Below are 21,621 nucleotides of genomic sequence, written 5' to 3' on the forward strand. Positions count from 1 at the left end.
ACTGTAAATAAGGCTGATAACCTCAAATTGAATTAGGCATTGTTCTCCTGCAACAGCAAGGTTATGGACTAATGCAGCATAGGAGTCGATACACTGACTATGACATATTCTTAAGGTGATTCGATGGTTCAAGGCCCAAGCTGTGTAGAGCTGCATTACTGACAATTAGAGATCCCAAGCCTCTAGCCACATTTACTAGAAATACAAAAGCTCATTCCAATAGTAAAGCCTGAAACAGAAATACACTAACATAAAGAGATGAAGTTTCTGTAGACCTTTCTAGAGTGTGAGACTGTGCTCAGTACACTTTTGTTCAAGTGTGTTGTGACTGCTTACTGGTAAACAAAGCATACTCACTACTATTGGTCTCATCCAATCCTTAAGCAGATATGGAGAATACAAGTTTTTGAAGAACAAAAATAAGATGGTCTCAGAACGCTCAACTTGAGTCATTTCTTCTTCACCTTTGATGCAACACAGAATATCTAGTCTATTCCTCTGGAAAGAGATTCCAAGATATACCAAGTTTAGTGTGGCTCTGCAGAAGATACCATCCCTATCCCATTGCAGTCAGATGCATTTGCACTTACCTCTTGACGCTTAATATCCAAGCCCAGGAGGCTTACAAAACACGTAACTTGAAGAATAAAGTCTATGAACACAGCCATTCCAGCAAAAAGAGAGAATGTGCGGACCGCTGGCATGGTAGACAGTGTCCCTAAAGGAAGAGAGGGAATTTGTTAAATAAGTTCCCTCCCCTACTGGGAAGTCAGGGCTGTTCTATTTATCTTGCTTGAGCATTTTCTAGACAGATCAAGAGCTAGCCTTATAGCAGAACACACCTCCCTTCTCCCCCACCCCAGGCTGAGAAGAAAAAAGCCAAGCCACCTAGGTAAGACAGCCATCAATGATCTGTTTGTTACTGTTAAGGCTGTGCAAAGGAAAAAACCTAGCTTAAGACATTCCCCAATTCCAGAGTTATTAGTCACATGCAGGCTGCATAAGGCACTAGTTAAGGAGTGCTAGTTAAGGAGTGCTGTAGAGCAAGACTACTCCACTAAGAAGCCAGCCAATGCAAGTTGAACCAATAACAATGATACTCCAAGTAAACAAGTTCATAAAGAGCTCTGATTTAAACTAGAAAAGTTCTAGCATGTGATATGCCTGTAATTACCTACTGTATGTAGGTAAGAGCAGCCTTGAATGGAATTGGACATAGCAGCATCTTTTTTCATGCAATGGCAAGATGACTATATGCCATGTAGGAGCCAATATATCCTGGTATGTGGTATGTTCCTAATGTGAAGGTTAGGTGTCCATCACCACAAATACTATACAAGACTGGCCTTCTGAGTAAGAGAACTTGACAAAAACAGAATTAGACCTCTTATATACAAAATAGGGCCTCATAGTGCTAGTCTCTGAATGAAGAGCTATGACAGTCTATCCACAGGAGAGAAAGTTAAACCATTATACCAATGAAAAACTACTAAGCTAAGCTTCCACTATAAAGATTTGATTTGTTTTTATACTTTAGTTCTTCATATTTGTTCATACAACACACAGATATGATAAAACCTCTCATTAAGTGCTGTACAAGTCTTACCTAGGAAGAATGCCACAGTCTCAGAAAAAGATGAGAGAAACATACTGGGTGCCACATCTCCCAAGATTCTGCCAATCTGTTTATCCAGAGTCTCACCCTGAAGGCGCTCATCTCTCTGTTTTAAGGCAGTAGTTTGTTAGAGTTGGGCATCATGGAATTTGAAAATTTTTAAAGCCATATGAAATAACTTTAACATCTGAAATTATTTTCCATAGTTTTAGCAGCATTAACATGAAGATGCACAGATTCTTGAGCCTCCCCCTACTGCCTTACTACTGTATCTTAAGTTAAATGTAAAGCAAGTTCAGTGCTTCAGCTGGAACCACAAACTTGCCAGAAGCAGTACTTGTTTTTTGGTGGGTAGTCAAGCCTATTACTCAAATACTAGTAGTTTAGTCTGTGAGACTATTGACACAAGCTTCAGACCATATTAGAGCTCATAGTGCACTGAAGTTACAAGTTAAACACAGCAGTAGTTTTACAGCTACCAAATGCTGTTTACAGTGTATTAGTTAGTTGTACATCATACAATATGGACCACAAAACATGTAAAGTGAACTGCTGGTTGATACCAAGCTAAGAACACACAGAGTTTGTTTGGTTTTGGAGACACATATCTATCTTGGCTCTCCTCTTGAAGAGCACTAGATACGCAGCAAGATTCCAGAGCTGCTCAGACTGGGCTGAACAGTGGAATGCAGAGGACTGCTCCAAGACAAAAGCCCTCAGAAGTGGTACATGTTAAGGAGACTACACAGAAGAGCAAGTACCTGAAGTGTCTGGACTATAATGAAAATGTTGTCCACCCCAACAGCCAGCACCAAGAAGGGAATGACTTCTATCACAATCAATGTTAGTGGGATTCCAAAGTAGCTGAAAATACCCAAAGAACATGCCACCGAGCTCAGTACGATCAGGATGCCTGCAATGCCCAGGGAGATCTTTGAGTCCACCTGGAAAGAGATTGTAATGCCTGTCAGTCACACCAGCATTATCACACAGGAGATTTTATAGTAAAGGTAAGTTTTTTTGTTTGTTTGTTTAAAGCCAACTGCACTAAACTTAATACATCTTTTACTTTATCTGCCTCTTCAAAAGAGCCAGGATATGAAAAAACTGAAGCTACAAATCTTAAACTTCAAGTTAATTGCACATCTTAAATGAAGATCAACCTAGCTGAGGTTACTTATGAAGCACCCATGAATTGCTAAGTAAAGCAACATGGACAGAAGCTAAGAGAAGCAAGGTGGTAGAAGTAGGTGGCTGGAACTCAATGCTCTGAAACAAGACTGAATGCCAGACTATACTGTAACCATATTTAAAAGCCTCTTAAAGCTAAAGAGAGCTAGTCAGCAAGCTGTAACTTCAGTTTAGAGTTATGAGAACTACAAACATACCAGAAGTCTTCTACAGCTCTGGATGTGTCCCAAAGCTATGGAGATGTACACAAACATTACAATATAGCTTATCATAACAGTGCCAATATCACTGTTGCTTTCACGGTTGATCTCATCTTCAATACTCCGTTCAGAAGAAAACGCAATACTTAAGTTTGGATTATCATAGTTCTTCACAAAGTTAATAAACCTAGAAAAAGAATAGTCACACTTCAAAGGGTGAAATATCTTATATGAGAAAGACTCGGAAGTTGACAGGTTTATAGCAGAAAGCATATTCCAATCTGTGCTGTACAGGAATGTGCTACGGCAAAACAGCGAGTCCAATCTTCAATTATTTTGACTGTGAAACTTAGATGAGGGGTGCTGGCTATACACCCTTAGAACTTGACTCCAAGCACTGGAATTGCTCTATACAGAAGAGCAATATACTTCACATTCTCTCCACAGTTAGAGAGCAAACAGCTATCTTACTTTTACATAAGATACTTAAAAGCACAAATGCAGCCTTCCACAAAGCTAGACTTAAAAGTACACAGTACAGGAAGTGCTGAAAGCAAGCTACAGTCATTTAACAAGCAAGCCTTATTTCAGTTCCCCTAACCTCAAGGTCACTTGCAACACAGGTAGACACTAGAAAGTCTGAGACGGAGCACAAGTCTAGAGTTACCATAGCTTGTCTGTTTTCATCTGAGTTATTAGCCAGAGCTGTTGACCCATAAGCAATCATCAGCTCTGCAAGACAGTGAAGCCTTACTCAAGATGAGCAGGGTTTTTTGGGGGTCCTCACTTGGAAGATGGTTTTTAGATGCTGACAGTGCAAGAGTTGCGGGATAATGCTGTACCTTTCTACCAGTGGTAAGAGTCCAGCAGATTGAAATAGAAGTTCTAATTGCTGATAGATCACACAACAGCCAAAGTTAGTTACACCAAGGATTTGACATGCCTTATCAGCAAGTACTCCTAAACTAGAGATTTTACTCTGGCTAGTGACCATCTCCCTCAAGAGAACAAGGTATGTCAAAGAGGAAGTCTTTTAACCAGCATAGTCAGTACCACTTCTCAAAACAGCCCTGCAGATGTCCTGGGAAGTTGTAAGCGAAGGCATTTCATTCGTCTATGTTTAAAGATTATTCTAAATACTGCCACGCATATTTCAGAACACAAAAGCATACTTACTCTTTTTCCCACGCCAAGGCTTTCATTAGCTTTCTTGAGTCACTGTAGTAGTTGTTGACAGGAAAAGTAATAACAAGAGCTGTAGCGTTGTTATAGTTTTCATCTGTAAAGTAGCAAAAAAATTGCCAAGCATTATGAAATAAAGCTTAATTGCACCTGCATATACCAGAATGTACGCAAGTTTAAAGGAGTATTGTCCTAAGCAATCCCATCATCACAATTCCATTGAATGCCATCTATTTGAGGATTCAGCATGATTAAACACAGTAATATAATGTAATAGTAAGCACTCCAGACTATATTCAGAGGTAGTCATTCATTCTTTGCCAAGCCTGCAGCATCTCAATATTAACAAGTCTCAAGTTGTCACAAGGTTAGACAAGGGGCTACTATTTAGCTAGTGGTTATGATTTTCAGCTTAGTGAGAAACAGGATGTGGTTTCCCAATACACTGTACCTCTTGTGCACTTAGCTTTGCCTCAGAACAACTCAAGAAATCTGCAGTTTACATTGGCTTTCGATAGTTGTTCGGTACACTTCAGTTCAGCACATTGTCAAATCCTGTTATTGGATAAGTTGCTTCAAAATTCTGCTTTCAGGAGATAATTGTGGAAGAGTTTCCTCTGTAAACACCTTAATCTATTCTTATCTACTTTGTTAAACTGCAGTGAGAAAAGACTGTTCCATCTGAAAAGCAAAATTGATTCACACCCCAGGACATCAGCTTGAGATACTTATCTTTCTTTTTTTAGTCTGACAGAGAAGAGATCCTTCAGTAAGCCCAAAGCAGACTGAACATTCGTAACAGTAAAACAACTGTTCAATAGGACACATTTCATTACTAGACTGTTCACATTTGACACTTCTGTAGTTATCTGCCCATTTTTTTCAGTATGGGCATACTGAAAAGAGTCATTAAACATCCCTGCTTACTGCAGGTTTAACAAAATATTTTTTCCTGGAACTTCTTTAAACAGCCATGTTAAAGGAGAATGAAATTTTAGCACCAAAGACAGCACATACAAGTATGCGCTCTCAAAATTTCATTAAGCTATAACACTGTTTAATCACCTACCATCATATCCTCCCATCACCAGCCATGGAAAGACAGGCCCACCAAATGTTCCTAAGCAGGGATCATGAAGCAAACTTGTGTCATTCAGTGATGCTGGAGCCCTAAAAAGATACCACCAGCAATATACTTGTCAGCTTATGCTTGACAATTGGGCACAGAGACAAAAGAAACAACAAATAGTGAATTATAACACAGCAGCTTTACTGGCAGCAGGGCAATAAGAAAGCTTCCCATGAGACACTGCTCTTGTGCTATGTTTGCTAAGAATTTATAGCTCAGTTGGGTAGAAGCTACACATTGTCTTGGAAGCTATTGGGAAGACACCTCCAAAACTGTACTTAAGCCTAAGAACACTTAACACATACATCTTATATATCAGAACTCTACTGCTCAGAAGTGGTTAGGAGAACCATGTTTATGGCAAGCCACAGCCAATGCCTGCACCAAGCCAAGCTTAACCTGCAATCTGATTAAAGTGCAACACCTACTTAAATACCAGCAAAAATGCAAACGATCTATACTAATCTTCTATTTCACATAACTGAAAATTTAGTTGGGGCAAGAGCTTTAAAGAAACTAATTAGCTAGTTTTGTTTTGAGCAGATACAATTTAAACAGCGCCCTGCTTAAAAAACACAGCCATACTGCTTACCGAACACAGTATAAGAAGTGAGTGTGGTAGTCAGCATAGACATAGAACTCATCACCAACAGTGTGATCTAGAACAGAGTGACTGTTCTGAAAGTAGTTGAGTACACTCAGTATAGTGCAGTTGTTGTTGTAGGGAGCAAGAGGAGACAGGCAAATGTCTTTCAGCATTACAGTCTCATTGTCAAAAGAAGCAGTTATGTTCACAATAGCATCCTGCAAATCCAGCACCTGAAATCAAACCAAGCTATGGTTAAAGATCAGAAGACGACAATTCTCCTACAAGACAGGATTTTAAGCATATAGTGTGTTCCTGGCAGTATTCAAAGGCAATGGCACACTTCGATAAAATCACATAGGTAGTTTTATTATTTTGGTGTTTACAGCAGGAGTACTCACTGGGACTTGGCTTGCAAGTTCTGACCTCTAGCAGAGAAGAGGTCAAAAACCCAGGTTTTCAGAAAAAAAATACTTTAAAAACTAGGATTTTAGCAATTGTTTTGAAGGACACACCACACCATGATTATGCTTGTTAAATATATTTGGATCTTTGTCCTGAGAAGTCTCAGTTACCTGATGGAGAATCTCTTTGGTAAGTGGAGGCCCAAAAGGCACATCTGCTCCTGATGGGTATGGTGAGTAAGTGTCTGGATGGCTTTTGGGGGCTTGAATAATAAGTTGTTCAGTACGAAAGAAAGGCCCAAAATGTGTGTCAAAATACTCCTTCTCCTTGCGTGCTTGGCTGCTTGAGGCTGACCAGAGGTCTACAGGGTTTGTAGTTACTTTAACATACAGGAGGCCTGAAGAGCACATGACAATGAAGATCACAGAGAAGAGAATAACAGGGCGTGGATTCCTGACACAGAAAGCCCCCCAAGATGTAAATGTTGTCCTTAAGCCATTCTCAAATCTTTCACCAAGCCTTTCACCACAGGTAATTTTTCCTGTAGGGAGAAGCAAACACACTTGAGCAGTCAGTTTAACAGCATTTTCCTGAAGCCCATTAAAAAAGGCTGAGATTTTATTCTAGCTATATTTATAGTTAGCACCAGAAGTTGTCTATACTGCAATTCAGACTCAGGCACCAATCCTTGACTGAGGGCAAAAGCCACAGACCAGCTCACAGCACCAAGCAGGGTAGGCATGTCACTTCTTGTGCAAGCTTGTCCAAGAATGGTAGTCACAACAAATAAGAACCAGGAAGCAAGCTAAAAGGTACACATGCACTGAAGTGACTTGCTATCTCAGCTGCTACACAAACTTATCTACAGTTCTACAGCATGGAGAGAACAACTTAAGGTATCTATGCTTTGAACAGACATGAATGAGTCATAACACGATTAACTTGATTTATCATCATGTTGTCCCACAGAACCACCTATTTCCATGGCTAGACCCAAGGACTGTGCACTCCTGGCTTGCAGCATCTAGCTAAACAGGACTATGTACTGTTCCATAAAACAAGGCAGAGACTGGCTGAAACACTGAAATAAAGCACAGTAAGAATAGACTATAGGGACTAGTAAAGCTGAAGTTTAAGTCTGTCCGTGGGACAGATACCTGTTACTTTGATCCCAGACATACCATTATCATTACGAGAATTCACAGAAAAGGCTATATTACTGTCAATTGGTGTATATTCTGAGACAAAATGCCGCCTCCTGTAAAAGAAAAAAATATGTTATCTGCTCCTTGAAAGGAGCATTTTGCAGTTAGTGCACTAAAACAATGAAGTGCAGTGCTAGTAATAAGTTTACATTTAACTCCCACAAAATGTACAAGCACCTTGTTTCCTAGTCCCTTTCCACTCAAGGACTCCAGCTTCTATAATCTTTTCAAACAAGTTATGGCCTTGTCATCTGACTTGATGAACTTCCCCAGTTTAGATCAAGAACATGTTTCTCTATTGAAAATTTAAGAGCTTAGAATATTAGTGTTAACATTACAGAAAGCCTTTTAAATGGACCATAATTTAGACTGAATAAAGTCAAACATGCAGTGCAGATGTTTTTCCAAGCATTATCAAAGTGCTCACAAGTTACATGTATTTAGCCTGGAGAAGCCTTCTCTCCATCCTGAAGAAACCTCAAGTTACAGTACAGAACACTTGTGATATTGATACGATATACATTGCTTAGGTTCTACAGCTCCCCATGGTAGTCTAATCGAAGCTCCAAATTATGGAAGGATGTTTTGGGCTAGGAACTAGACATTTAACACCCTGTTAAATGTCCTGTTTAAGGACTATTTCACAGTACTCTTCACAACTCAAGAGCCTCTTCACTCCAGGGTTATCCATCCCTTAAACCAATTCTGTTCACAGCCTTCCCTTTCATATGAAATATTTCATTTTGACTCTGTATGGAGGAAGTGATGACAAGAGATCCTTCACCAACTAACCACCAGTCTAGATTATGGTTAACAGGCAGGAAGTCCCAGAAAAGACTGTTTTACAGAAGAATTGATGACTACAGAGAAATCATGCTACAGCTAAACTACTATTTCATTCCACTTTTACTACTGATGTTGCTCAGCAAGATTATTCAACAAGGCTGCTGAACATGTCATGAATCTATGTTGCACCCACTATCCTTGTCCACAGATAGTTTGTTACACAGCAAAGTTAAAATTCCTGGTGTCAACTGAACAATAAAGTTGGACTGAAAAGCACTACCCTACTTAGGGACATTAGCTAGAAGCCGCCTCTGGAAAATGCTCTAAGGATGGCTAGCACACCCACACCCAATCTTTTTTGTATCACCATTGTGATACAAAAAGTTGTTTGTATCACCACTAGAAAGTATTGTCTAGCACAGAGAAGCCTGCTTGCCAAGCATTACTCTACAAAAGGCTATAACTACTGGAAGCTCAGCTTTTGTTTTAGCTTTGCAGAAGAGAAAAATAGGGACAAGTAGTCATGAGTCAACATGCAAGAGAACAGCAATTGTTTCATTACTAGTATTAATCTAAATCTGCATTACTGTTTCTGCAGGAAAACTATGTTATGATTGCATGTATCTGACACTCGATCCTGTTCCCTCCCAAGGATGAGTCCTCCCTCCAACCCCATTCTCTTTGGGTAACTTTCAGCAGTTTCCCCCACCCCATCACATCTCCTGACTACGCATGGTGAGCTGAAGTACTTTGTTCCACATGTAACAATAGCCACAAGTAAAGAAGGTTTTCCTGAAACATTTTATGTGGTAGAGGCCTGTCCACACTGGAGTCTTCCAGCTCATTCCAATTACAACTTAAGGGACAGGGAGTTTGAGGAAGAAAACAGGACTGCATTTTTACTAACTTGCATAGATTATCTCCTGTAGCATGTTGCTCCTAAAGGAGACCAATTCACAAAAAACAGTATGAAACTCCTTCAAGTGTGTTAAGTTTCATGAAGACTGATGTACCTAAGACATTACTCCTTATTACAAATGCTTCATGTCAATGAGATGAAAGGAATAAATACAGTTCCTCAGACTTTTGCATACTCTCAAGTTCATACTTTCAAAAGCTGTCTATTTGTGTATTTGATCCTGTAGCTAGGCAGGATATAAAGATTATACATCAACTAAGTTTCTGCACTCACTTTCTTCAACATGCTTTTAGCATTATAGCACTCCCTGCAAATACGAGTATCAGCCACAGAACATGACTTTCAGCTGGGAGGTTCTAGACAGAGGCACAGAAATTATGCCCTGGGCAAAGCAAGCTTTCGGTATATGATAAATTACTTTTAGAGCTCAGCATTTTGAATGCTTACCTGTAACACCAGACTCCAAAGACAAGTGCAAAAAATATGAGTAGAAATCCCATGTAGGAGATCCACATGATGACATACACAGCATCCAAACCAAACAAAAGCCATGGAGCAGCTGGTGGTGGTGGTTCAGGTTTTGGACCACAAACAATTGAACAGTCCTGACAGCTACATGGTCCTGTTGAATCATCCATAGATTCATTACACCCTTTGGTAGCATTGTTCATAGGATTCATTCCATGGACAGGAACATCTAAAACAAATGAATCACAAGTTGCAAAGCAAGTTTGTTATTAGGCAGAAATCTAGATCTTCACAACAGATTTCTCAGCTTAACAGATGAACCCCCTCTCCACCTTCCTCCAAAGCCACTGGACTTAACCAGAGTCTGAGGGAGATGTTTCTGTGAAGCTGAAGGACTTTAGGAAGCACTCCAAGTCATTAGACATACCCTGCTACAACATGAGTTAAGGATGTTGTATAAAGTTAGCTGTAAGACCAGTAAAAACTAAGGAAATCATTGCTTTTTCCACAACAGGTGCCAACTATTTAGGGTTGTATGCCAGCTGTAGATAGCAGTTTTAAATGTGAACCTCCTACTTTCCCCACTGTCTGTTCAGATAGTGAAGTATAAGTCCCTTTCCAAAGGGATTCTAAGAGGTCAGGATACTGCCTTAGGAAACTAAGAAAAACAAGCTATACTGTTTTAAACCCAATTCATCCCTCAGTGAGTTTTAGAAATCTACAGCAAGCAGCTTATTGACTGTTTGAATTCTGTTTAACAAGTTGGTATATTAGTATAGCACATAGCCTCTGACAGGAGCTTCAGGGGCAAGGACAATCCAGTTTCTTACCTGAGAAGATAGGAATAATGCTGAAAGGAGTCTGTCCATTGTCCTTACTAAACATGTATTCAATCCAGTTGGTAGCATTGCAGTCCTTGACATCCTTTCCACACAACAGCCCCAGTGCTTTATCATTACTTGATGGAGCTTCCACATCTTTGCAGGCATTATACATTGCTAAGAGTAGATTAAGATACAAGTCTTTAAACTAACAGTATAACTTAAATGAGCATTCTGAGCTTGGAAAACAAGTAGAGATTCATTCACTGAGTTTAAAGAACATAATGCCTACATCTTTCAAGAGGGAAGACTAAGATAGTGAAATATTGCTTTCAGTTTAGTTATAATATTCAATGCTGCAATGCTTTGTTACAACTATCTTAGTCTAAACAAGCTAGCTGAACCTGCATTACACTAGCATCAACTGTTAGAAAGGTGAGCAGTACCTTATCTAACAGTTTAAAGTTCCTCAATAGGGGAAGTTATGACTTAAGTGACAAGAGTCATTTAAAGTGTAAGCCTTTTTACAACCAAATTAATGATTACTGTACAAGAATTAACACTTGCAGGTTATATTTTCATTTTATAGCAAGTGATCTCAGTTTGTCCTTTCAAAAGGACCTTTGAATTTGAGAAGTGACTAGAACAGTCCATTTCAAGAGAAGTGAGTGCACCTTACCATCTGTAGTGCATTGTGTGCAAACTGTCAGTGCCATACCTGCTGGACAACTTCAATATCAGGCAGTAGGCCTTGGACATTCAGCAGTTGTCAGCAAGTTCCCCCCCCGCCCCCCCACAAGTCTAGTCTCCAGGACTACCAGCCATTAAAATTTGTACAGCAGATACCCAATCTCAGCTAAGCCTTCGAAAACACTATTATAAAGGTGTTCATGTGATATCTCCTACACATGGATCAGTTACTGTTCTAGCAGTTTTAAGGGGGACCTACCAGGATCTATCTGATGTCTTAAGCTTCAGACGGTGATTGGAGCATTGTTTGCTCTTCTCTTCCTAGTATCCAGTTTCCTCCCTGGAAGAACTATCTTAACTTACCTTGATAACAGCCTGGGTGAAAGGAGTTTGAACTATGCTTGCTACATTAACCCAGTGATTACTTACCATTTGCAAAGTGTTCTCCAATGAAGTACTGCAGCTCTGTGATACTTGTTTTGTTCTCTTTTGTAATTGGATCATAGTAAGGTATGGTGTTTGTAACATTCAAAAAGTCAGATTGATTTGGACTGCAAGTCAGTTCACAGAAGAGATTAATTAAGTTATAAAAACATGATGGACATCTGGGGAAGAAGTCAAATGAACAGCAATCAGATTAAGAAAGAACTTAAAGATGCAAATACTCTCTGATGTGTCTTGTATTTCCTGTGGAGGTCAACTCTGATAAGAGCAACAGAACAAAAACATCCAGTCTTGCAGGTTACTTTTAATTAGCCATACAACATTTAGTGCTTAAAATGGTTGAATACTCATCACTAGCATCAACATCACGCCCTAGGAAAATAGTCTATCTGAAAGACAAAGCCAACAAGAAGTTAAGAAAGCTTAACTGCTGCTAGCATAAAGACTTCTGACTGGTACCACAGGAGTCAGATTACGCTTCCTAAATCTCAGTGCAGCTTCAGAAGAGACTACTAGAATCAAAGAGTCTGAACTGTTTTCTCCCACTCTTTGCTGGAGACTTCATTGCAAATACAGTAGCTTGAGACAAACTATGCCAGCATTTATTCTACCAGCTAACCCAATCCTAAGTAATTGTTCATGGAGCTAAAGCCTCCTGATATAGGAGAGGAATTCTCAAGAGCTCATCCACTGTAACTGAAATCATTAGGTCTCCAATCTACTCAAGCACAAGTGGCCTAATAAGAAAGCACATGCTGCAAAGCTCTAGTCACTTAGCCATTCACCATACCTGGAGAGAAATTGCAGAGGCAGCTGCAAATTATTTTTCAAAGTCTGAAGTTGAGGAACATCACAGCACGTGCTAACATTGCCATAGAATAAGCCTGGACAGAGTTCCTTAAATAGAAATAACATTAAGATAAGTGAGGAAAAGTATGTTTAAAGCTTCAAAACTTGTTATAGTTTGGGTTCTGCTTCAGCATATTTGAAAAGGTAACAGTAGGTGTAGGAGATGCATGAAGAGACCCTCAAAGTGAGATTCAATAGGGGTAAGAACTGTTTTACTTCAAAGCAAAACTTCCTTTTTATAAAGCTCTTTCAAATGAGCTTTAGTCACCGGAGTCTATCTATGACTGATAATGGTGTTAGAGTCTATTAGTAAGATTAATTAAGGGATAGACTCTAGAAGTCACAGAAGACAACCCACTAATCATAAAATCAGGGATTACCTGGAGGAGCTTCTCATATTCAGTTTATAGAAGCAACAATTTTAACACAAGTATTAACAGAAACTGTATAGCAAGTCTTCAAAAAGAGCACAAGAATGAGTCAGCTCACTATGTTTAAGTCACTGCTGCTGCCAGCCAAAACTACCACTTAGTCCCAAGCCTTAAAGCAACTACAGAATTACCATCTGCCAGGATGGAAGTCTGGCAGTATGATCCTATAGTGTGCATCAAATCCACAAGCCATTTTAACTTCAGTTTTGTTCACTTGGACACCTAAGTTCTCATACTAGGCAGAGCTAAAAAGAGGACTGAACTTTGTCCAAGGTTGCTCCGTTTGAGTGATCAGTAGGTGTCAGTTACTACCATCCCAAATAAGCAAGATCAAGAACAGTCCTCTGACAGCAGAATATATAGTTTTAGTCTTGCACTTCAGAGATCAGAAGGGCAAAGCTATTTAGTGAGAATTGAGTCAGTTTGGAAGAGTCCTAAAGACAGTCTGACTAAAGAGCAGTCAAGGCTGTGAAAAACATGCAGGAAAGTGCACCAAACCTGTATTTAAAGTTATGTTTGTGACAGTCTGTAAGAGACATACTTTGAAGGCTCATCGCCTACTCCTGAACAGGAACAGATATATTGCCTTCACACAGGAGGGGGCTAAAAGCTATGGTCAAGAAATCAAAGACAATCTGTAGTCATCTTCTAATCATGTTTAGGATGAAAAAACCACACAGCAGTATGGTGCAGGTCCACCAGAACCCAAAACAGGGCTCTAAAAGGGAATTATCTTTTAGTAGCAGACCTCCAGAAGACACTTACCTGCACTAAGTCATAGCCATCCTTTGGTAGTGGTATTGGTGCTCCATTATAAGCACAGTTGTATCTCTTGTCTCCAGAAGCAATTCCACATTCCCCATACCAGACACACAATTGTGGAAATACCTAAATCAACATGAGAGAAACTGATTATTTGCAAGGAACAGTTGCCAGCAATTGACAAACTTGGTGTTAACATTTCAAAGCCATTTACCATTCAGATTAGATAGCTTATCTAGATATTTATTCTTTGAAAGCAACTTATTGCTAATTTGAATTATCAGTAACCTGTATTACCATACAAAACTCATTAAGAGAAGCCTGAGTTTGACATGGCATACATTCTTACTATGATCTCCTGATCAGCTTTCTACCTTCCTTTGCCCAATCTAGTAACAGAAAGTGCATTGTATGGTTAAGATAGAAGGCTCATGGGTTACTCAAGTTTAAAAAAAAAAAAAAAAAAAAAAAAAAAAGACTTAAAGCATCTCCAAATACAAGGCGATGTAGAAAGTTTATTCATGTAGGAACAACACAAAGTGTGGACTAAATTGTCATTTTAGAGCGTACCAAGTCAGTGCACACACAGGAGACACTGCTTACATGCAGTACTTCAGTTCTCCCTGTCACCTCTTAGCACTTTTTGTCAGTCCACATACTTACCATGACAGATTTCAAAAGGAAGTAGCACAATTAGAACAAGGATTCTGAAGCAGAATTTAACAGCTCTCCATTCACCATAAAATTCCCTGTACTGTGACAAATTCAAGACAGGCTTTCTAAGAGCACTTAGTATGTCATTCAAACAAGACTAGATCAAGGTGTAGATTAACAAGGACCAAAGTTTTGAACTCTCACTTTAAAGACTCTTAAACTATAAGGGATTACTGAAGTGTTCAGGAGTTGGTCCCTTATTGATTATGGGCAAAGACAAAGGAGAAATTGAAAAAGCACATTAGTGTCTTACATGCCATAAATTTATATTCAGTGGGACTGATACTGAGGCACTCACAGTTCTAAACTAAGATGATTTGTTCTAAAAGTGTAAACAGTTAGGGAACAATGCAGTAACAAAGACTGATTTTCAGCAAAAGCTTTAATACAGCTCCAAGGTTTTACTAAGCATCTGGCTTGCAAGCAGAATGCAGACTGCACAAACATTTGCTATGCTTCTCCAAGCTCTGATCAGAAGATTGCATGATACAGTTTTCTTAAACTGACCTATTTTTATCTCCTGAACAGCCTTGACTAGTATTTGTAGCAGCAACATATGCTTACACTGCAAGGACAAAGTACTTTGCTTTGTGCTTGACCATGAATAACAGTTTACTGACCAGAGGGCCCTGAAAGGCTCTATTCATAACCCAACAGCTACCCAAAATAACAGTGCTCTCACAATATCCATTTTTGTGCTGAATGGCACTGACAGTTCCTCAAGAAGCACATTGATAATTGGAACATTTTCCTGGGACAGAAGTTGCCACCAATTTATCTGAACTTGTTAGAATTGTTTCCTCATACTTCAATTTGGCAACATTGCCCAATACAAAGTTAGTCACTAAAAGCTAGGGCCAAAAGTCAGTTTAAGTACCATCCATATAGACCACTTTCAGTTGTTTACTTCAGCATTTCTTCCAGCTAAACCTGTAGCCAGCTGTTAGCATTACCATATTCTTACCCTCAAGCTGACAAGCATCCCTTTAAGATTGTACTTTAAACACTGAATGCACAGTGCTCAAGCAAAAAGTTAATCTCCTAGCTGTTCTGGGAATATATTTTAACAGAAAATATGCATTATTAATTTGCCCAAACAGATCAACCATTTTATGTATATTTAGACATTTAGATTAGTATCTTCACCTCTGCTTCCTCACAGCTATGTAAGCTCAGTTTTAATGGCAAACAATCTGTTAGTGGGGGAAGCAAAAGGTTAAGTGCTTGCAGGTACCTGTATCAAGTGACTCAAATCATACCTCTTAAAGCACAGATTCAGTATTTATTGCTATCCCTGCAAAAAGGCAAGAATTTTTAGAGCTGCTATTACTACACTAACAGGACAGTTCTTTAGGTATTCCCTCCATCACAGGCTGGTCTCTAACATTTGGTCTAGGATAGTTTGCAATCACACCTCAATAACTCAAATTCTGTGCTTCATGAGGTTTTGTAATCTAGTAAAGAATGCTGGGTCTTGCTCAACTCTGTAGGCTTTATTAAAAATTATCAACCTACTCTTTATGAGAAGCTAACTCTTCTACTAGAAGAGAAAAATAGTTTTGCATTACCAGTGTTACCCCATATGAAGTTTCTTGTCCAGACAGTTTTTAATAGAAAGACTTACTCAAAGTAGATTTTGCTACTTCAAGCTCACTGATAACCTGTCTTAAAACAACAGACCTTATCTACATTTCAAGTTAAGACTTCTTTGCATGAAACACCAAAATAAAATACAAGCTACATTAGGTCATAATGCAGTGGTCTACAGATTCACCTAGAAGTTTATCATCTTGCCATCATTTTCAGGATGGAATATAAACAGCTTACTCAGCACAAAACACATTTGGTCATGACAACAAGTAGTCTTTCATCAAAACCAACAGGCTAAGCCAAAATATCCCATTTTGCTTTATCAGTGTTAGTTTACAATTATGTAATTTGAGTAGGTAGGAACATGGCTTTGAAAACAGTTTGAGATCCACATGGATAAAACCTAACACAGGAAATAAACATGTTTATCATCTTTAAATAAGGTGAAGTTTGAATGAACAGACCAGTTGCTTTAACTAGCAGAAGAGCGCTTAGACCTAAAGCTACAAATTAGAATATCCCATCTTATTTCAGTATGAACACTGAATATTCAATTTCAGTGACAATTAAGTTTAGACAGTTTCATGCCACAACCTATAAGATCTCACTAATGCAAGTTAGAAACCTGTTCCTAGAACTGATAAGGCTTACATTTTACAGTGGTTGTGCAAAATCAGTACACCAGAAACAGAACCAAGTAATCTGAAGTTAGTAGTCTGAAGTCACCAACAGTTTTTGGCTGTCAACAAGTTAACTGCATGCTCATCACATGATTCAGCCAAAAGTTATGGAGGTGAGGGCTAGTCTCCTCCCAGTCTTCAGGGAGATCACAAGTAACTAAATAACTACTCTACCATTGATAAGATATAGCTGGAAGTTCTTCCCCCAAACCCTCTAGTAAAGGCCAGAGTAAGATACAGAATGAGAGAAGTACTCTTTCTGCTGCATCAGAAAGACATTAAGATACTCTATCTTGACTTTACCAACAGTATTCCTACACATATCAAAAGGTAGGAAAGTAGTGTGGCTGTAAGTCACAAAGCTACTATTTGCAAAGTCACCATACTTTCAAGTCACTTAAATCTTGAAGTGAACAATCATCTTCAACAGATGAAAGCCCTCACTACCCCAAGATTAAATGAACTACTGTGCTTAACAGGACACCCTTCTGAACAAGGCAAGATACCCTGCAAGGCTCTGATGTGGGTGTCTTACACTATTACTAAGTGTTCCATATTTTAAAGACAGGACTTCCTTAAGTACTTTACAATCCAGTAGCAGCATTACCTGAAACTAAGGCCTTTCCTCCTTGCCCCCAGCAGAGCTTTAAGCCATCTGACAGTACAGCTTTAGTACATCCACAGAGTTCAGAGAAGCATATTTCTGCTTCTGCTGCAACTGTTCTGCTTGAGGAGAGACTTCACCTCAGTTGAAAGCAGACTGGGCTCCAGGAGTCCCTAACAGGACTTCCAAGAGCTTGTATGGGCATTTCCTGGCTAGTAAGGTTCTGCAGGAAGACAGATCTGTTGACATACATTTTCATTCTTGCCCAAGGCATTATCACTTGTTTGTAATAAAACTAGCGTTCCAACAGACTGTAACACATTTAGTTAAGTCTAAGTTTCTTACACTGCATGTTGAAACACAGATCAATATAATGGTTCTAGCAGCATTAGCCATCACTGCACAAATGAATACATAACTGTTAGGCAGACAAAGAACAATGATTTTGTTGTTTATAGAAACAGTGACTTTCTGTAATTTTACAAATACCAGATGCTAAGCAAACATTGTGTTCTGCTCTTGAAATTAAGATTAGGAATGTATGAGAAGAGTCAACAGTGTCAGATACAGCTGTTCCTCCTTCCTTCTTTATCTAACATGGTTCTGCACCTGTGACCTTGTCAGGCAAGAAAGAAGATTCCAGAAACCAGCATACTTTCCTTGTGCCCCACAGAAACACTTATCTAGGCTGTATCACCTTTAATAATTGATATTGTCCACTAGGTTGATAAATTAAGCTCTAGGGGAACGGTCAGTACCATGCAGTCTTTAATAAGCAACAAGGTCAAGTTTATGGAAAGACATGACCAAGTCCAGTTTGCAGATCTGCCCCAATAGTTATACATTATCTGGCAGCCTACACACAGTACTGCAGGAGAAGGCGTATACAGGCTAAAGGAAGCCTTACAAGCTTCCAATTCTTACTGGAAGAGACTATCAATAATTTGTTCAAAAGTAGCCAACCCAGCAACAAGCTTTGCCAGCTAGTTTTCTTTTTCCTTTGCCATACAAAAAGAACTGTTTCCTTTTGCAAGGAAAAAAATCATTAGCTAGTCCTGGCCACCAAAGCACAGCCCAGTTCTAGAGTTATGCCAAGTACAGGTGATATCCTTGGATGCCACAGAGACACAATAAAGAGAGTTACAATAAGAAGAACTCAGTATTTTTGGGAGTCAGCTGGTGTCGACCAACAGCAGTTTGATTGGGGGGGGGGGGGGCACTGAAGTACAGCCTGCATAATCAAGAAAGCACAGGGCTCCTAACTAGCTGTCTACAGTTAAAGCCATTTGCACTGAAATACCTCTGATGTCCTGTAGTGGACAAACAATACTGCACAACATGGACACAAACAGTTTTGGCTACTACCGAAGAAAGTGTTAGTTAGTTATACTAGTTATTCACTTCACATTCATCTCTCCCCTTCAAAGGGGTCTTCCCCACTTTCTAGCCAGAAAGGCTATGAATAAGTCACTCCCAGTTTTATGGGAAGTAACTACTCTTACTGGTTTGTTCTGGAGCCATGTTGCCATCCCTGCCAAGCAAGTTACTCCACACAGGTTTCAGAGCTTTACAGTGAAGGCCAGGTAATGCTGCACACAGCTGCAGGGCATTTAGTAGGTTCAGGACAGCACAGAACCTGCCACCAATCCAGCAGGTTTTCAGAAGCATTCAAGTTAATTTGATCCTACAGCTTAGGATTCTAGCTGCCAATGGGAACAGGTGTTCAGACTTGCTTCAGACTAGCCACTAACTTGACAGCCTCTGTTTTAGTATTATTATACATCAGTGAAAGCATCTGGCATTAATCACACAAGATACAGTCCAGTACATGAACAGTTGCTCATGAGGCAACAAAAACAGTTTCAAGACTTCATCCTCCCTTAAATCCACATTTTATATAAACCCATTTAGAAATGGGAATAAAGGAGTCAAGGAGACTTGCAGCACAATACTTAGATGGTAATAACACATAGTTAAGTATCAACCCGCAATAGGTTACCTGGCACAAGTTCAATACCATGCCTTGTTCAGAGACAGATACCTGAACACTAAGTTCATTGCAATCTTTCATTACACTTTTGCAGACTGAAGTGCCACTCTAGTACACTTTGTTTTTACATGAAGCATGACAGAGGGCACTTGAGTTTATATACAATAAAACTGAAAGTATGCAATCATCATTACCTGTATACTTAAGGAACAAGACAAGTTCACCTTCATAATGCTTCTTTTGCAAGCATCACCCAACACTACACTCAGTCTAAGTGAAGGACCAACTTCTCTTTGAAGGATACCAAGGCCCACTCTGTACTGCATTCATCTGTAAATAACAGTTAGGGGCAGCAAATTCTAACTCAGCTTTCACTCCCCCCTCTCCTCCAGTTCTTTCTTACATTAGGCACACAAGATTTAGTTTTGTGAAGTCATCTTGCAATATGAACTTCCTGTGGACCACAAAGCCACAGACACTACTCCAAGTCTTAAGGGAACTTCATTTGAGCTCAAGTTCAGCATTCTGTCACCAGAAGTAGTAGAGCACTTTTTTTCTGCACTAGCTTAGGACACATTGTTATGCTGCAAGGTTTCTTTCCCAAAAGATTATGTAAAGGAGTGTTGGGAAGGTGCTAAGTTCATTACTTACCCACCTGGAGATCAAGTCATTAGTAAATATATCAGTTTCTCCCATGTAATAGGAGAGCACATGCATATAGTTTTATGTTCAAGCTCTTTAAAGGCTGTCTGAAAAGGATACTAGAACAGAAGAAACTAAGTACACATAAAATAATCCCTGTTTAAACTGGCAGGTTTGTCAAACAAAACCTGACCTAGAGAGTACATTTTCTAACTACTTTGTTAGAAGAGGAAAGACTTCTCTAGAGAAGCAAGGAGTATCTTATACCTACCTGAAACCACAACATAAACCAAATATGACTGAGAACTAATTTGAAGGAAGTTAAGGTTCCACCTTACCTTCTTTTACAGTAAGTTTGCAAAGAACAAGTCTAATTTCTTCCTTAAATTTTACAGAAGTTATATACTCTTTGTATTAGCACAGTAATAAATAGCATGGGTCTTATTGCAAGCTCCATTACTTCCAGAAAGCTATGACCTAGCATAAGAAATACTTAAGGCAAACCAAACCAGAGGCTGATGACATACACAAACCTCTGCAGGAACATGTGACTTCACAGCTATTCACATACACCAAGCATTGCATAACCAGGGCACATCGCAGGAAAACAGCATCCCAGGCAGCTGCCGCTTTATGCAACAGCGGGAGGGCAGGACGGGGCAGCAGCGTGCCCTGCACAGCACTCCGGCACACCGCTCTCACGCAGCAAGCCCAAGCCAGCTCGCTGAACCACCGCGTAAACCCTGCGCTAGGACTTTTGCTTCAGAGCTCCCCCACCCCCAAGAAGTTTCTCCTGTTGCATGGGGGCTTCACGCAGCACCGGATTAGAGGAGGGGGAGCACAGACGAGCCGCAGGCTCAGCAAGAGACACCTCAGTACGACGCTTGAGTCGCCCCAACGAGCCACCCCCCCCGCCCCGGTCTAACCCGAGCCCACACAAACCGCGGACCGCCAACGGGGCAGCCGCCTCCCCCGTCAGCGCCTCTGCCCCCTCCCCGGCGCGGACGACACCTCGCTGCGGCCGCCGCAGCCACGAGTCACCGCCGCGGGGCTGCACCGCGTCCCCACCCCTCCCCCCGGCCCAGCGGCCGCAGCCCCTCACAGCCGCCCTTCCCCGGGCCCCGGACCGGCCTCCCGCCCCCCACTCACCCGCCCGGGCCACAGCAGCAGCAGCAGGGCGAGCAGGCCGAGGCAGCGGGAGCCGCTCCGTGGGCTCCCCATGGCAGCGCGGGAAGGACGCGGCAGCAGCACCGGGACGCCGCTGCCAGCGGAGCGCAGGGCGGCGGGGGGAAGCGGCAGCCGGCAGCGCCCGCGCAGGTCCGGAAGGGCCGCTCTCAGCAGGCGCTGCGCTGCCGCCCGCCCCGTCGCGGACCGCTTCGAGCAGCGGCGGGGGCCGCGCCCGCCCGCCTGCGCCAACCGCCGCCCGCCGCCGTCGCCGCCCCGCCCCTGGGCGCCGCCTCGCGCGGCCCTCCGCGGCGCGCAGGGGCGGGCCGGGCGCCTCACGCTACGCCGCGGCCTCGCCCTGCCCCGCGTCCCCAGGGATCGCGCTGCCGTTGCCGCGGGGGGGGCGCGCCCAGCTTGGCCCCGCCGGCAGCGCAGGCGGGGCTCAGGGCCCGCCTTCCCCCCCAAACCGCGGCCGTGGCCGGTGCGTTGCCCCCCGTCGCCGCGGTCGGGGCGGCGGTGACCCGAAGTGGCTGCGCGGCGCCCGGTGTGGGCCC

At 41.2% G+C, this 21,621-nt stretch overlaps 1 protein-coding gene across 2 annotated transcripts in view; it reads right to left on the minus strand.

Moving 5' to 3' along the window:
* Positions 1-21,362, minus strand: part of NPC1 (NPC intracellular cholesterol transporter 1) — a 29,239-nt gene extending 7,877 nt beyond the window's left edge. Inside the window, exons 1-16 of one of the 2 annotated variants that reach the window (XM_026122790.2) lie at positions 21,053-21,362; positions 13,687-13,809; positions 12,432-12,538; positions 11,627-11,802; positions 10,517-10,684; positions 9,666-9,915; positions 7,466-7,566; positions 6,479-6,849; positions 5,910-6,136; positions 5,258-5,358; positions 4,183-4,285; positions 3,004-3,193; positions 2,377-2,559; positions 1,607-1,721; positions 591-718; positions 358-498 (exon numbers count right to left, since the gene is read on the minus strand). In XM_026122790.2, the coding sequence (XP_025978575.2) occupies positions 358-498; positions 591-718; positions 1,607-1,721; positions 2,377-2,559; positions 3,004-3,193; positions 4,183-4,285; positions 5,258-5,358; positions 5,910-6,136; positions 6,479-6,849; positions 7,466-7,566; positions 9,666-9,915; positions 10,517-10,684; positions 11,627-11,802; positions 12,432-12,538; positions 13,687-13,809; positions 21,053-21,124 (2,556 nt within the window). In that variant the 5' untranslated portion in view covers positions 21,125-21,362. The remainder of the gene's footprint in view (positions 1-357; positions 499-590; positions 719-1,606; positions 1,722-2,376; positions 2,560-3,003; positions 3,194-4,182; positions 4,286-5,257; positions 5,359-5,909; positions 6,137-6,478; positions 6,850-7,465; positions 7,567-9,665; positions 9,916-10,516; positions 10,685-11,626; positions 11,803-12,431; positions 12,539-13,686; positions 13,810-21,052) is intronic. The other variant, XM_026122791.2, reaches the window with a different exon arrangement.
* Between the last annotated feature and the right edge of the window lie 259 nt (positions 21,363-21,621).

This window comes from Dromaius novaehollandiae, chromosome 2 (genome assembly GCF_036370855.1).
Source record: "Dromaius novaehollandiae isolate bDroNov1 chromosome 2, bDroNov1.hap1, whole genome shotgun sequence".
Classification (NCBI taxonomy): Eukaryota; Metazoa; Chordata; class Aves; order Casuariiformes; family Dromaiidae; genus Dromaius; species Dromaius novaehollandiae.